General features: G+C 41.9%; 1 protein-coding gene across 1 annotated transcript in view; it reads right to left on the bottom strand.

The window, feature by feature from the left end:
• Positions 1 to 17939, bottom strand: part of LOC124120008 (matrix metalloproteinase-19-like) — a 40866-nt gene that overhangs the window by 20346 nt on the left and 2581 nt on the right. Inside the window, exons 2-4 of the mRNA XM_048393190.1 lie at positions 7462 to 7547; positions 6797 to 6981; positions 4018 to 4093 (exon numbers count right to left, since the gene is read on the bottom strand). Of these exons, the coding sequence (XP_048249147.1) occupies positions 4018 to 4093; positions 6797 to 6981; positions 7462 to 7547 (347 nt within the window). The remainder of the gene's footprint in view (positions 1 to 4017; positions 4094 to 6796; positions 6982 to 7461; positions 7548 to 17939) is intronic.

Below are 17939 nucleotides of genomic sequence, written 5' to 3'. Positions count from 1 at the left end.
TTCTAGTGTGTATCAACGTTTTCTGTGTATCAACGTCTAGTGTGTTTGTTCGTTTACTCTGTCCGTACTTCTAGTGTGTATCAACGTTTTCTGTGTATCAACGTCTAGTGTGTTTGTTCGTTTACTTTGTCCGTACTTCTAGTGTGTATCAACGTTTTCTGTGTATCTACGTCTAATGTTTGTACGTTTACTTTGTCCGTACTTCTAGTGTGTATCAACGTTTTCTGTGTATCTACGTCTAGTGTGTTTGTTCGTTTACTCTGTCCGTACTTCTAGTGTGTATCAACGTTTTCTGTGTATCAACGTCTAGTGTGTTTGTTCGTTTACTCTGTTCGTACTTCTAGTGTGTATCAACGTCTAGTGTTTGTACGTTTACTCTGTCCGTACTTCTAGTGTGTATCAACGTTTTCTGTGTATCAACGTCTAGTGTGTTTGTTCGTTTACTCTGTTCGTACTTCTAGTGTGTATCAACGTCTAGTGTGTTTGTTCGTTTACTTTGTCCGTACTTCTAGTGTGTATCAACGTTTTCTGTGTATCAACGTCTAGTGTGTTTGTTCGTTTACTCTGTCCGTACTTCTAGTGTGTATCAACGTCTAGTGTTTGTACGTTTACTCTGTCCGTACTTCTAGTGTGTATCAACGTTTTCTGTGTATCTACGTCTAGTGTGTTTGTTCGTTTACTCTGTTCGTACTTCTAGTGTGTATCAACGTTTTCTGTGTATCTACGTCTAGTGTGTTTGTTCGTTTACTTTGTCCGTACTTCTAGTGTGTATCAACGTTTTCTGTGTATCAACGTCTAGAGTGTTTGTACGTTTACTTTGTCCGTACTTCTAGTGTGTATCAACGTTTTCTGTGTATCTACGTCTAGTGTGTTTGTTCGTTTACTCTGTCCGTACTTCTAGTGTGTATCAACGTTTTCTGTGTATCAACGTCTAGTGTGTTTGTTCGTTTACTCTGTTCGTACTTCTAGTGTGTATCAACGTCTAGTGTTTGTACGTTTACTCTGTCCGTACTTCTAGTGTGTATCAACGTTTTCTGTGTATCAACGTCTAGTGTGTTTGTTCGTTTACTCTGTTCGTACTTCTAGTGTGTATCAACGTCTAGTGTGTTTGTTCGTTTACCTTGTCTGTACTTCTAGTGTGTATCAACGTTTTCTGTGTATCAACGTCTAGTGTGTTTGTTCGTTTACTCTGTCCGTACTTCTAGTGTGTATCAACGTCAAGTGTTTGTACGTTTACTCTGTCCGTACTTCTAGTGTGTATCAACGTTTTCTGTGTATCAACGTCTGGTGTGTTTGTTCGTTTACTCTGTTCGTACTTCTAGTGTGTATCAACGTCTAATGTTTGTACGTTTACTCTGTCCGTACTTCTAGTGTGTATCAACGTTTTCTGTGTATCAACGTCTAGTGTGTTTGCTCGTTTACTCTGTCCGTACTTCTAGTGTGTATCAACGTTTTCTGTGTATCAACGTCTAGTGTGTATGTACGTTTACTCTGTCCGTACTTCTAGTGTGTATCAACGTTTTCTGTGTATCAACGTCTAGTGTGTTTGTTCGTTTACTCTGTTCGTACTTCTAATGTGTATCAACGTCTAGTGTTTGTACGTTTACTCTGTCCGTACTTCTAGTGTGTATCAACGTTTTCTGTGTATCAACGTCTAGTGTGTATGTACGTCTACTCTGTCCGTACTTCTAGTGTGTATCAACGTTTTCTGTGTATCAACGTCTAGTGTGTATGTACGTTTACTCTGTCCGTACTTCTAGTGTGTATCAAACTTTCTGTGTATCAACGTCTAGTGTGTTTGTTCGTTTACTCTGTTCGTACTTCTAATGTGTATCAACGTCTAGTGTTTGTACGTTTTCTCTGTCCGTACTTCTAGTGTGTATCAACGTTTTCTGTGTATCAACGTCTAGTGTGTTTGTTCGTTTACTCTGTTCGTACTTCTAGTGTGTATCAACGTCTAGTGTTTGTAGGTTTACTCTGTCCGTACTTCTAGTGTGTATCAACGTTTTCTGTGTATCTACGTCTAGTGTGTATGTACGTTTACTCTGTCCGTACTTCTAGTGTGTATCAACGTTTTCTGTGTATCAACGTCTAGTGTGTTTGTACGTTTACTCTGTCCGTACTTCTAGTGTGTATCAACGTTTTCTGTGTATCAACGTCTAGTGTTTGTACGTTTACTCTGTCCGTACTTCTAGTGTGTATCAACGTTTTCTGTGTATCAACGTCTAGTGTGTTTGTACGTTTACTCTGTCCGTACTTCTAGTGTGTATCAACGTTTTCTGTGTATCTACGTCTAGTGTGTTTGTTCGTTTACTCTGTCCGTACTTCTAGTGTGTATCAACGTTTTCTGTGTATCAACGTCTAGTGTTTGTACGTTTACTCTGTCCGTACTTCTAGTGTGTATCAACGTTTTCTGTGTCTCTACGTCTAGTGTGTATGTACGTTTACTCTGTCCGTACTTCTAGTGTGTATCAACGTTGTCTGTGTATCAACGTCTAGTGTGTTTGTTCGTTTACTCTGTTCGTACTTCTAGTGTGTATCAACGTTTTCTGTGTATCTACGTCTAGTGTGTATGTACGTTTACTCTGTCCGTACTTCTAGTGTGTATCAACGTTTTCTGTGTATCAACGTCTAGTGTGTTTGTTCCTTCTATCTGTTCGTACTTCTAGTGTGTATCAACGTTTTCTGTGTATCTACGTCTAGTGTGTATGTACGTTTACTCTGTCCGTACTTCTAGTGTGTATCAACGTTTTCTGTGTATCAACGTCTAGTGTGTTTGTTCCTTCTATCTGTTCGTACTTCTAGTGTGTATCAACGTTTCCTGTGTATCTACGTCTAGTGTGTTTGTACGTTTACTCTGTCCGTACTTCTAGTGTGGATCAACGCTTTCTGTGTATCAACGTCTAGTGTGTTTGTTCGTTTACTCTGTTCGTATTTCTAGTGTGTATCAACGTTTTCTGTGTATCTACGTCTAGTGTGTTTGTACGTTTACTCTGTCCGTACTTCTAGTGTGTATCAACGCTTTCTGTGTATCAACGTCTAGTGTGTTTGTTCGTTTACTCTGTTCGTACTTCTAGTGTGTATCAACGTCTAGTGTTTGTACGTTTACTCTGTCCGTACTTCTAGTGTGTATCAACGTTTTCTGTGTATCTACGTCTAGTGTGTATGTTCGTTTACTCTGTCCGTACTTCTAGTGTGTATCAACGTTTTCTGTGTATCAACGTCTAGTGTGTATGTACGTTTACTCTGTCCGTACTTCTAGTGTGTATCAAAGTTTTCTGTGTATCTACGTCTAGTGTGTTTGTACGTTTACTCTGTCCGTACTTCTAGTTTAGTGTATGTGTTTGTCTAGTGTCTATCTACGTGTCGTGTTTTACTACGACAGGTTTGATTGTAAGTTAAGTGTGTTTGTAAGTCTTGTGTGTATCTACGTCTAGTGTGTATCTTCGTTTTGTATGTATCTATGTTAGTATTTTAGTGCGTTTGTACGTCTTGTGTGTTCGTACGTTTTGTGTGTTTTACGTTCAGTGCGTTTGTACGTCTTGTGTGTATCTCGTGGAGCGTGCCTCAACGACGGGTGTGTGTATGTCTATATCAGGTGCAAATGAATGGCCTCGTGGTTAACGTTTGTAGAAGTCATTCACACACAAACAGATTACTCCAAGCACTGAATCAGTCACCCACGCAGACATATCGGAATACCCCTGGGCGATTATATTTTAAATGTCCGCCATTAAAAAACTGCGATCAAAGAACATAGATTAAAGAGATATGAGGACGACGTTCTGCGCATCTCGATAAACTTCACAAGCCATTTAACATAGCGACTCTCCGTCATCGCAACCTCATCTTTATCCAGCCATGGAACGTCATAAGTTTATGTCGATGTATGTAGTAGGATGATACTAAAATGTCTTAAAAGTTTCTATTTAAAAACCCAGTTAACACAGAGGGGAACGTCCCGTGACGCTACATTCAGCGTGATCCAGCGCAAGGACGTCCCGAAGCCAGACTCACCACTGCTGCTCAGCTGTCAGGCGACCAGTGTAGCGGCTCATCTTCCACCTCAGCTGGTTCGACCGCCATTTCAATCCTGGAATCAGAATGGAGCACCGTATCAGCCTAACACTGTGTGGTTCAAGCATGAACAGAGTATAATAAGTGCTAATAAGTGCAATAACCCCCATTTCACCACTTCACAACAGACCAAACAGTCAGACTTGGAGAGGGGACTTCATGGATATATCTTTGTGCAGAATACGTCCAAAATATCAACATATATTAATATAATGATATTATCTCACTGCCATATGTCAACATGAGACATAGCTGCGACAGGACGCAACAACATCTATACCCGGCAGATGATGACAGGCATGATACCAGACAATAACAAAGGGGAACGTCCATTGTACCACGTCATGACCGTCATCGCTACAATTCAACTATAGCCATGAGGTCACGTCATTACAAGTAACACGTCCATGAGGTCACGTTATGACAACTAACATTGCCATGAGGTCGCGTCACGACAACTAACATTGACAGGAGGTCGCGTCATGACAACTAACATTGGTAGGAGGTCGCGTCATGACAACTAACATTGGCAGGAGGTCGCGTCATTACAACTAACATTGCCATGAGGTCGCGTCATGACAACTAACATTGGCAGGAGGTCGCGTCATGACAACTAACATTGCCATGAGGTCGCGTCATGACAACTAACATTGGCAGGAGGTCGCGTCATGACAACTAACATTGGCAGGAGGTCGCGTCATGACAACTAACATTGGCAGGAGGTCGCGTCATGACAACTAACATTGGCAGGAGGTCGCGTCATGACAACTAACATTGGTAGGAGGTGGCGTCATGACAACGAACATTGGCAGGAGGTCACGTCATTGCAACTAACATTGGTAGGAGGTCACGTTATGACAACTAACATTGGTAGGAGGTCGCGTCATGGCAACTAACATTGGCAGGGTCGCGTCATGACAACTAACATTGGCAGGAATTCGCGTCATGACAACTAACATTGGCAGGAGGTCGCGTCATGACAACTAACATTGGCAGGAGGTCACGTCATGACAACTAACATTGGTAGGAGGTCGCGTCATGACAACTAACATTGGCAGGAGGTCGCGTCATGACAACTAACATTGGCAGGAGGTCGCGTCATGACAACTAACATTGGCAGGAGGTCGCGTCATGACAACTAACATTGGCAGGAGGTCGCGTCATGACAACTAACATTGGCAGGAGGTCGCGTCATGACAACTAACATTGGTAGGAGGTCACGTCATGACAACTAACATTGGCAGGAGGTCGCGTCATGACAACTAACATTGGCAGGAGGTCACGTTATGACAACTAACATTGGCAGGAGGTCGCGTCATGACAACTAACATTGGCAGGAGGTCGCGTCATGACAACTAACATTGGCAGGAGGTCGCGTCATGACAACTAACATTGGCATGAGGTCGCGTCATGACAACTAACATTGGCAGGAGGTCGCGTCATGACAACTAACATTGCCATGAGGTCGCGTCATGACAACTAACATTGGCAGGAGGTCGCGTCATGACAACTAACATTGGCAGGACGTCGCGTCATGACAACTAACATTGGCATGAGGTCGCGTCATGACAACTAACATTGGCAGGAGGTCGCGTCATGACAACTAACATTGGCAGGAGGTCGCGTCATGACAACTAACATTGGCAGGAGGTCGCGTCATGACAACTAACATTGGTAGGAGGTCGCGTCATGACAACTAACATTGGCAGGAGGTCACGTCATTGCAACTAACATTGGTAGGAGGTCACGTTATGACAACTAACATTGGTAGGAGGTCGCGTCATGGCAACTAACATTGGCAGGAGGTCGCGTCATGACAACTAACATTGGTAGGAATTCGCGTCATGACAACTAACATTGGCAGGAGGTCGCGTCATGACAACTAACATTGGCAGGAGGTCGCGTCATGACAACTAACATTGGCAGGAGGTCACGTCATGACAACTAACATTGGCAGGAGGTCGCGTCATGACAACTAACATTGGCAGGAGGTCGCGTCATGACAACTAACATTGGCAGGAGGTCGCGTCATGACAACTAACATTGGTAGGAGGTCACGTCATGACAACTAACATTGGCAGGAGGTCGCGTCATGACAACTAACATTGGCAGGAGGTCGCGTCATGACAACTAACATTGGCAGGAGGTCGCGTCTTCACAACTAACATTGGTAGGAGGTGACGTTTTGACAACAAACATTGGCATGAAGTCGCGTCATTACAAGGAATACGTCCATTAGGTCACGTCATGACAATTAATAAACACATGAGGTCACGTCATGACAACTAACACGTCATTAGGTCACATGACGAATAACACAGACATGAGGTCACGACATGGCAACAAAGCCACCAGATTACGTCATTTCAAGATCCGTGATGGAATAGGTCTCCAGCAACCCATGCTTGCCGTAAGAGGCGATTATGCTTGTCGTAAGAGGCGACTAACGGGATCGGGAGGTCAGGGTCGCTGACTTGGTTGATGCATGTCATCGTATCCCAAATGTTCATGCTGTCAATCACTGGATTGTCTGGGCCAGATTCGATTATTTACAAATTGTCGTCATATAGCTGGAATATTGTTGAGTACGACGTTAAGCAAAAAAAACAAACAAACAAACAAACGTCATTTCATTATATGTAGCTGCAGGAACGCGTCATGGAAGCAATCAGCACAATCGAGATCTGCACGGAGTGATTCAGCAGCACCCCAATCTAACCATAAACAGAGTTCACCGCTTTCTTGAAGCCTGTGAGCAGGGCCCGCTTGTGTCGATGTTTTCTATTGGGCGAGCCTAAGGTAGTATCTATATCCGGTACACCACAGCGAGGCTGCTTCATGATGTTCACGGCTTGTCTGCTGAGTCTTCCGTTGACCTTCAAATGGTTGAACCTCTGGAACGACCTGGAAGACGCAAGACGCGTGAAGAGAGAGGGACAGATCCTGCTTTCGGTGTACATGATCAAAAACAACACAAGGTAGATAAATAGATAACACTGGGTATACTAGAACAACACTCCGGTAAATATAAACACACGGGTCTTCATGAACAAATCTTGAGAAAATGGACAAGAGATGTATGTGAAGAACGGATAAAGATATAGCAGCACTCGAGCAGGCGGAGTGAGTGAGTGAGTGAGTGAGTGAGTGAGTGAGTGAGTGGGTGGGTGGGTGGGTGAGTGAGTGAGTGAGTGAGTGAGTGAGTGAGTGAGTGAGTGAGTGAGTGAGTGAGTGAGTGGGTGGGTGGGTGGGTGGGTGGGTGGGTGGGTGGGTGAGTGAGTGAGTGAGTGAGTGAGTCAGTGGGTTTGGGTGAGTCAGTGAGTGAGTGAGTGAGTGAGTGAGTGGGTGGCTGGCTGGGTTTGGGTGAGTGAGTGAGTGAGTTACCTGATGGCGTGTTTCCAGGTATGTCTGAGGTTCCTGGTGTGTTGAAGTTGGTCGACCTCAAGGTAACCGTACTTGGCCAGGTATTGCTGTGCCGGGAAAAAAGGCAGGGATGTAACTTTATTCCATGACACGCACAGACACACAGACAAGGCACACACATTCATACACACACATGAAAAGGCACTCGCTCACTCACTCACTCACTCACTCACTCACTCACTCACTCACTCACGCACGCACGCACGCACGCACGCACGCACGCGCCAGCTCTGTGGTCAACGTTTATTTGTACTTACATGACAGTAGAACCAGCTCAAACTAAATCTATATTCTACATGGACGTGGTTTGGTTTGTAACAACTGCAATTATTGAAGAAAATGCCTGTTTGATCGAGTTATATGCGCGTCAAGGTTGCCCTCGATCCTTTATAAATATGTTTCAGGTAGTTTGATTATTTGTGGTGACAGTAGCGTGACTTTATGCGGTGACTGTAGCGTGACTTTATGTGGTGACTGTAGCGTGACTTTATGCGGTGACTGTAGCGTGACTACTTACTTAGTGAGGAGGAAGATATACGCATTGATGATCGTAAATCCCATGACAGTGTGATAAACAGATTTGGGCAGATATTGTTAGACATGTGTTATTCATTCCAGGTATTTATTGTTAACGGCAGGGTATATGAAGACGCAGAAGGGGAATATACATATTGTGGTCACCGGGCATGTAGTGTGAATTATTAATTTATCTGTTCTCCATATGTTTTTCAATACATTGACATGTTTAACCTTGGAGATCGTATAGATCGGGTTCCATCATTTACCATTAGACTCCCAAACATGAGCAACCAACATGATACGCCGACGTGGTGGTTTCAAAGATACAATGTTTGGAATTAATTATAATCCCTTTGTGGAACGTTTTTAACAGCCTGTCGGAGAGGATGGAGTCTTGTAATCAACCACGTCTGAGTAAACTGGATTTTAACTTAGATGGGACTTTAGATGCTTTCGTCCATGTGATCCTAGATTCGTCAGATTTTATGAACAAACATACATTTATGCATAATCAAGATACTATAGTAGTTTTAGGACCATGAAATGACGAATGTAAGATGGGTAGACGAGACACTCGCAAAGCATTGAGAACATTTAGACGTAGACGTGCTGACACCAATAGAAATATCTACAGCAAAAAGAGAAATCAATACAATTCCTGCTGCAGGAACCGTTAATCCGACTTGTATATTTGGGGCTCAGTGATACTATCCATTCTCCCTCAAAGTTTTGGAAACAAATACGTTCATTTTTAAAGCAGTCAAATACAATAAATACTATATCAAAGGCTGAGTGGCCTTTTTATGAAAGTTAGTTTTTTCAAATGACACTGTTTTCAACACTGACAGTGATGTGTTTGCGGTGTTTACACTGATATACGTTTTTAATTTGAAGTTTACACGATATGCGGCTTTTCCATTGGACGAGAGATCGGTCACATGACCGCGAAATTTACGTTCATAAGTGTAAGAACGACACAATTTGACGTTCATACGTTTTTCACGAGATCGTGTTCTTGAAATGACGTAAACACTGACGGACTACTTCCATATTCCTGGGGAAACCCCTGGGAATTCCCTAGAACGAACATACATAAGAGTTCTTTCTGATCATTTAGACCCTTTAATCTTGAACTCAGGGTTTCAGTATACATTGACCAACGTCAGAGAATTTGACTGCATGATCGTTTACGAATATTGTCATAGCGACTGATTTATGACTACCATTGTCTGCAGTACATTTGACTTCAAGGGCAATTTACCCTGTAGCCATGTCTCCATAACTTAATTGTCATTACGTTTTAGGCGCTAATCCCCGTTGTTAATCCTCACCAACATTTCATTGTATTTTGACTGTCAGTCAGCCTGGACTACCATATTACTTCCCTTTAACTACTGCTTTTTATAGTATGGCATTTGTTTGTGTTGTCAGAGCAGGTATTCCGCTCATTGTGCAATTGTTGTTTATTGTTTACATGTTGTGCATAAAGCGTTCCGGGACAGTGATGTCGATTTTGTCCTTTATTCCCCCAAGAGCTAATTCCCCGTCAACATGCACGTTGACAACTGGTGTTAGAATCCGGCTGGAGTAACTCTTGAGTTTACTCCCGATCCAGTAACCTCTCTGTATGCCTACCACCCTGAAGAACAATCATCAACTCGAGCCATGAAGAAACAAGATTGAAGAAAACAACAGGAATCTCTCCGAATCTCTCAAGATTTCGTTCATACACAGGACCAAGGAAGTATAAACGCCTATCCCGTAGTGATCCTGACCACAGCCATCATGATGCAGATCATACAGAAACCGCCTCACGGGCACCTACAAGATGGACACTGTGTACAAGATATCTCATTGGGACTTACTAATTTGTGTTTACTTACATGGACTCAATCCAGGATATATGATGTGTGACTGTTGATAAGTGCAACCAGGTATGTTTAATCAAAGCCAGTATATTAATGCCAAAATGTGTCTTTCCAAAATTATTTTTTATATGTGCAATATACTCCAATTCCATGTTTAGTCACGCTAGATCTTTGAAGTTATTGTGTAGGGAATCTTTGAAATGTCTCTAGGCCACGCCAGACATATAGATACAGCTAGGGCCCAGACAAACCTAAGCTGTAGGGTTATCGAGTCACACCTGAAAGTTAGACTCGTAATTTCAAAAATCTAAACGACCAAATTTGTCATTCGTTACAAGTTTTTAATGTGCACAGTTTGGTACAAGTTTGAAAGTATTGTCTTGGACTTTGAATTCAGATTAGGGATTTTCTTGGGTTATCCACCCACACACATGTATATTGTATGTCAGTATTAAGTAATTAACAACACAGCGGTATTCAGCATTTCAGAATTTTGATGTCGGAATTAAGGATTATTATTTTCCTTGGGCATAGCACCCATAACATATGGGCAAGCTCCGTTAAAGACACGGGAAGAGCACCCATTGTACTTAAAAGGGCAAACGTACCCACAAGTAACGTTTGAGTCGCGCGGTAAAGTTAGACTCCTGGTTTCAAATTTCTTTATGCGAAATATTTGCTGAGATGTTGAATTTGTACTTTTTATGACATTAATCATTATCATTATTCGGTACTGAGTCGCACCGCCAAGCCAGACTCCTGAATTCAAAGAACCTTCAGTGATATATTTATTGAATCTGTGCAAAGTAGTAATTACCTTGTAGTGAAATTGCACATTACAAAGATCACTTGGTTAGTTTTCAAACTGGAACTAATTCAAATTGGCTAGATGATCACTTTCATACCGTCATTGCATAGGTATATTTGTTGCACAAGAATTTCAACGATATCATGAATTCATCTAACTGATTTTGTTCACATTTTGCACTATTGTTTCCGTTGGTGAAAAAGTTCACACATATCAATTTGGACTTGTCAAAGCTTGGGGTCCAAGCTTCACGGAACGGAGGGAAGTTGTCATAGCGACTGATTTATGACTACCATTGTCTGCAGTACATTTGACTTCAAGGGCAATTTACCCTGTAGCCATGTCTCCATAACTTAATTGTCATTACGTTTTAGGCGCTAATCCCCGTTGTTAATCCTCACCAACATTTCATTGTATTTTGACTGTCAGTCAGCCTGGACTACCATATTACTTCCCTTTAACTACTGCTTTTTATAGTATGGCATTTATTGCCCTAATTGATCATCCCATGAACTGTGTTTGTTAATCACGCCCACATGTCCAAAGCAACGTCGTTGTCTCTTTGTCTGTCCATTGTTGTTCATTACTATATATGTGCTACCATTACACAGTTACTACGGTGTTAGTCAGGCTTGGTATTCCGAGTGCTGGCATAGGGACGACCTCGAGCAGGATATGCTGCTCGTAGGAAACGCCCTGAGGTGAGCTGGAGCTCCGCTCACCTCTTGTACGCCTGAGCTGGAAAGTCCGCTCATTGCTGTGTTTGTGTTGTCAGAGCAGGTATTCCGCTCATTGTGCAATTGTTGTTTATTGTTTACATGTTGTGCATAAAGCGTTCCGGGACAGTGATGTCGATTTTGTCCTTTATTCCCCCAAGAGCTAATTCCCCGTCAACATGCACGTTGACAACATCCTCGCTACGACCGAACCTTAGTGAACAAAACGAAGAAATGCATATCCAAACTATCGAAGTATCGACTCGATTCGTGTTTAGGCTGACAGTGACAGTCTACAGCAATCTATGAATTTACCTTAGTGTATAATTAACACATCTTTAATCACCTTTCAATGATGGACCGGGTGATCAATGATGACTAAAACATGTAACCTCCACAGGTTCATTATCAACTGTCGAAATCTCTCCCGATACATTTATCGTGTCGGCCATTTTGACGTCTTGTAGTAGTACTTGATGTAAATGTATCACGACCCGCTGTCATTGTGACTGACTTACTGAGGTAGTTCTTAACAGACATTTCTCATCTTATGAGGATATTATTTGAATACATTTGTTGTAAAGAAACTACACAAGTTGTTCCTGTAGAGCATGTTGAGCATATATACGTGCATGTCACCTCTCGTTTTGAGGACCTATTGTATTCCGCGATACAGCTGGTTGTTGTATGGCTGTCAGTGTAAACATGAAGTCACGCATAGTAAATATTGCGTATAGATGTAGATCCTTTGCGGTAAAATAATAGTGATACCAAAAATTATAAGAATTTACTTTCACTTTGTGTGAGTTCATTGGAGTATGAAGCTCCCAGGTTCATACAGTTTGGCCCTCACTCTATGACTGTTCATACTCCAATGAACTCCCACAAAGTGAAAGTCAATTCTTAAGTAATTATTTGATGCCCAAATGTAGACAATCCGGTTTTTGAATGGCATTTCTGCGATACGATTGTCACGAAAAACTACAATTTTTAGCCTGTAAACAATTCTTATCTGTCTTGTCCATCAAAAATAAAATGGTACGGTGTATGGCGAGTGTTGCAGATACCTTTTATACAGAAACTTCTAAACTAGATGTTTGAAATACTGGTTTAATATTCTCGGATCAACGCCGAATACGCCAAACCTGCTTGTTCATTCAGATGACAAAGTCATCAAAGTAAAAAGGGCACCACATATTAGAAACCTCTAGTGTTCTCATAGCTACGGCTTTGTATGGTTAAACCAAATAACTGGTGATCTAAAACGCGTTTCGTGAGCAGTCTATATATATATTTTTCCAAGAAAGGCATTCCACTCTAGAAAACAGTTCAAGGTATGACTGGTGTAGAACGTTTAAGAGTCTTATTCAACCAGAAAAATACTTGTCTACATTTACATCAAGAACCCTTCGACGTCCGTTTAATCAAGTTAGCCTCGGATTGTTAGATCTCATGATAAATGAAGGAAGAAAAATCGAACAGTTTTGTCCTTTATTTCATTCCGTGTAGAAAATGAAAACATGTTTGCTGTTGTATGTCCCAGTTATGTTGATCCAAAAACAATTTATTCCATACTTTCATGAATATAACTTCTATAAGTCTGGAAGGTAATTTAAGGTACCGACGTTTGCTACAATATCTGAAAAACTATTGGACCTAATCCAGTCAAAGTTGGTATGAGATTATTAAACAGTCATACATAACTGGATATTACATTTAAAGACAATCGGTGCATGAATAAAAACTCTGTCTATTTAGCTATCACTATATTTCATCAACAACCAGACCTGTTCGTCACGGGTGGAACGAGCATTCATTGTAACAGCCATCTGCATAATGCTACACCTGCGTCACTGGGCCATATGACACACCGAACCAATCAACTCAACTCGAAAGGTTGCACGGGAATCACGCACGCACGAATACGGTGTTAGCGTTGGGCGTCTCAAGCAGTTCTTAATAATATTTATCAAATTATTTTTGCATTCTTTTTCAAGTCAGTGTTATTGACTTGTATGTATAAGTCCTTGCCACATTATTATATTTCATGCATCATGTTATTAGGTGTCATATATCATACGTAATTATTCATTTGGACATATCATTGCTTTATGGTTTGGAAAAAAATATTTTAATATTTTCGTAGATGATTCGAGACTTTCGGGGCTGTTTCGGGTGAAAGAGAATCGAATTCTGAGCCAAGAATTGCACAAAGTGGACAAGGTCCGATTACGACATGTACTACAAAGCACGAACCTGAAATTCGTAGACGATTCCTAGAAATTCTTTGATAAACACATTTTTTCTCACGAATCCCACGAACTACAAGAATGTTTTGGAATCAAATAAGATATATTTAAGATTCTTAAGAAATGATTAAGAATATGTACGAATATGTAAGAATTCATATCCGTTGTAATTCGGGCTATTACATGTCGTAGTGAAACAGGGGTATATGTATTGCACCATTCTTGGTCCCACGAAATGCCCTCGTCGTCAGATTCGGAGTCTGTGCTGTCACCTAAATGAACACCAACAGGCTGGACAGTATCTGGTCGGATACAGTCTTGTCTCCAATACTCTTCCTCAACTTTGATAACATGTTGGACACAGTTTGCCCAACGTACATCTGTGATTTCTCCCATCCCTTTCAAGACAATCTGCTTGACGTCGACAAGCTTGAAGGTCTTATTTTGCCGTGCAACCATATTTTTCAAATCACCCCAGATTAGTTCGATGGGATTCAAGACACAATGGTAAGGAGGAAGTCTAAGCACTTCGTGGCCGTGTTCTCTAAACATGTTGTCAATCAAATAAGAGGGCGGGGGCTTGTTCTGAAGAACCAGTTGGTATTAGTCATTTTTTTGTTTTGGCTTTCGTGGGCCGAGCAATGCGGTTGTTGTCCAACCACTGACATATCTCACCTTTGGTGGAATTTGAGGTTGGACAACGGTTAATAGGATCTCGACAACTGTGATAGGGAGCATTGTCCATAACCACCAAGGATTTATCAGGCAGTGCTAAGAGGAGCTGCTCCTCAACATACGCAGTGAAAACCTGACTATTCAACTCGGTATGGTAGTCTCTGCCATCTGAAGATCTGGATCTGAACACTAGATCACACTCAGGGAGGAAACCTCTGTGGGAGCCTGCATGGAGGACAATCAGGCGCTCCCCTTTACCAGGGGGGATCTTGGCTGTGGCTCTCTGGTATCTGGGTGAGACCATTGGTAAGCCGCTGTGTGGCAGGCGTTAACCCAGGTTTCGTCCAAATAGACAGGCTCATAGCCTTCTTCTCGTTTCTTTTTAATAGTGCGCAAATAATTGATACGCAAACGAATGATATCTGGTCGTTCACACATTGCTAGTTTCGACCCTTTCGTCTTTTTGTACTGATATCCAAATTTGGAAAGGAGTTTACAAATGGTCCATTTGGAAATATCTAAGTCATGCTCTGTAAGGAGAATTTGTTTTAGTTTTCGTGTTGAAATACATTCATTTTCTCGTGTCAACCGCCGAATCACGTCCCTGACAACTTACTTATCAAAGGAATCTAACTTTAATTTCCTATCCTATTTGAGATGCCCCCTAAGGGATGTGCAGGGGAGCATGTGTTTTTATGAGAGTTCAAAATCTTAACTACGGTTTGTTTGGGAAGCTGTAACGCATGAATTGTTCTTTTCATGTACTTTGAAATGTCAAAGAAGGGCGAACGTCTTTCACTTTCAGCCTTAAAGTATTCAAATATTTTAACAACGAAACCTTGCGCTGAGACATCATGAAATCTAATGCTAACACCGTATTCGTGCGTGCGTGATTCCCGTGCAACCTTTCGAGTTGAGTTGATTGGTTCGGTGTGTCATATGGCCCAGTGACGCAGGTGTAGCATTATGCAGATGGCTGTTACAATGAATGCTCGTTCCACCCGTGACGAACAGGTCTGGTTGATGAAATATAGTGATAGCTAAATAGACAGAGTTTTTATTCATGCACCGATTGTCTTTAAATGTAATATCCAGTTATGTATGGCTGTTTAATAATCTCATACCAACTTTGACTGGATTAGGTCCAATAGTTTTTCAGATATTGTACTAAACGTCGGTACCTTAAATTAACTTCCAGACTTATTCTTGAGAACTTTTAACATAAGCCTTTCCCTTGTTTACCGATCCCGATTCATTGAATACAAATATATTTAAATCATAAATATCAGAACACTATCTGTCAAATAACCCCGTACCTGCTTTCATTTCTCTTCTTTCTTTAAAATATGATGCTGTCATATATGTTTCTCTTAGAAACGATTGTTAAACATTAGAATACAGTCAAATCTCGTTAATCCGACAATCCGTTCTATCCGACACAAATCATGGGACACGATTCTAATTAGACCCGTTAATCCGACAGTCTCGCACTCCGACACACCTAATTAGCAACGAATTACCGAAATCCCTCATTAATCAGTCTCGTTAATCCGACACAGTGATCCGTGGTCATCTGCCCTCGAGTACACAGCCGGTGTTTTGATGCGAGACGAGTCGGCTGCTAGCTGCATATTACAAAGGCTGCAGAGATAAACTAGCCTAACAATAAACAATTAATGCTTTGAATAATCCAAATATGTAAAACTGCTTATATGTAACGCCTTTGTGTATGGGCCAGAGGCTTACATGCGATACATATCTTTGACTTTGGGTACTGACGGTGACTGTAGTATGAATATTCGCAATGGGCGTTGTAGACCCACTGCAGTGAGCTTTTGAGATTTGTGTCAGGTTGTGTCCTTGTCTTTGTCTCTGTTTGTTGTTTAACGCCGCACTTAACAATATCCCAGCTATATGACGGCGGTTTGTAAATAATCGAGTCTGAACCAGACAATCCAGTGATTGATAACATGAGCATTTGGGATATGATGACATGCATCAACCAAGTCAGCGAGCCTGACCACACGATCCCGTTAGTTGCCTGTTACGGCAAGCATGGGTTGCTGAAGACCTATTCTACCCCGGATCTTCACGGGTCGGATGTGTCAGGTATGAGTGAGAGATACAGATAGAAATTGATTGTGTTCTACAGTGACACAATATCAGTCTGAATATTGCAATTATTTAGATTGCGCACGACCGTGAGCGGTTGGTCCCCGCGAAGACCTGATTGCTATAATCGCTTGCTACTCCCCAGCTACCATCATTTCGCCACACGACACAAGGACGACTGGGTCACCATGATCACAATCTCCAGTGTAGAACATATGACGCTGAATAATGAATAATAATGAACATAAATAATCCAAAACCGTTCGTCAAAACAATTTGTCAGGTCCGGGTTCGAACATCATGTGATGATTTGCCTACACCATTGCTGAACTTCATGATCGTAAGGTGGGACGGATGGCCCAGTCGTCTAAGGCGCCGCAATTCACTGTGCAGAGTTGCGTCCCTTGGGCACGACAGAAACCTTTGATTATAGGTTCGAATCCCGGTTCGCTCCGATTATGTTTCTAGGTTTGTCAGCACCATACCCGTGGTATGTGCCTTCCACATTAAGCTGTCACGCCGCGATATAACTGGAATACTGTTAAAAGCGGCGTTAAACCCAACTCCCTCACTCACTCACTTCAGCAGTTTTTGTCCTCCAACAGCATAAGTTGACAAGTGTTTATCTATATGCCGATATTGAAAAACACGTGTCCTGAAAGCTCGTCATAAAAAGCTACTGCCAACCAAGTGTTCTGAATACAGCAGTCTCATGATGAATGCTAGTTCACACATACGAAGTTGGAAAACCTAGTTTGAAAAGCTTACTATTTGCGAGATCTCTGCGCTTTTCTGAGAGAGCATACACCGTGATCAGGCCTTTAGATCCTGCACCAGATAACTTTATTCTTTCTGTACTTTGATTGATGGGGCATTCTAATGCGTTTTTTTCGTGAGGTTTGAAATACAGATATAATAATGTGTTATCAGCCACTATCATCGACATAGGGTGACAACCGGCGTGAATATGTCGCAGGATTCATGGGAGAGGCTGAAAGCTGGTGATAAAAACATCAAATCCCGATGAACTGACATTTAGACCTGGTGGACTGACATTAACACCTGGTGGACTAACATTAACACCTGGTGGTCTGACATTAACACCCGGTTGACTGACATTAACACCTGGTGGACTAACATTAACACCTGGTGGACTAGCATTAACACCTGGTGGACAAACATTAACACCTGGTGGATTGACATTAACACCCGGTTGACTAACATTAACACCTGGTGGACTAACATTAACACCTGGTGGACTAACATTAACACCTGGTGGACTGACATTAACACCAGGTGGACTGACATTAACACCTGGTGGACAAACATTAACACCTGGTGGACTAACATTAACACCTGGTGGACTGACATTAACTGACATCAACACCTGGTGGACTGACATTAACACCTGGTTGACTGACATCAACACCTGGTGGACTGACATCAACACCTGGTAGACTGACATTAACACCTGGTGGACTGACATTAACAC

Source organism: Haliotis rufescens, unplaced genomic scaffold, assembly GCF_023055435.1.
Source record: "Haliotis rufescens isolate VD_foot unplaced genomic scaffold, xgHalRufe1.0.p SCAF_117, whole genome shotgun sequence".
NCBI classification, from domain to species: Eukaryota; Metazoa; Mollusca; class Gastropoda; order Lepetellida; family Haliotidae; genus Haliotis; species Haliotis rufescens.
This window is presented reverse-complemented; position numbering and strand designations above follow the sequence as displayed.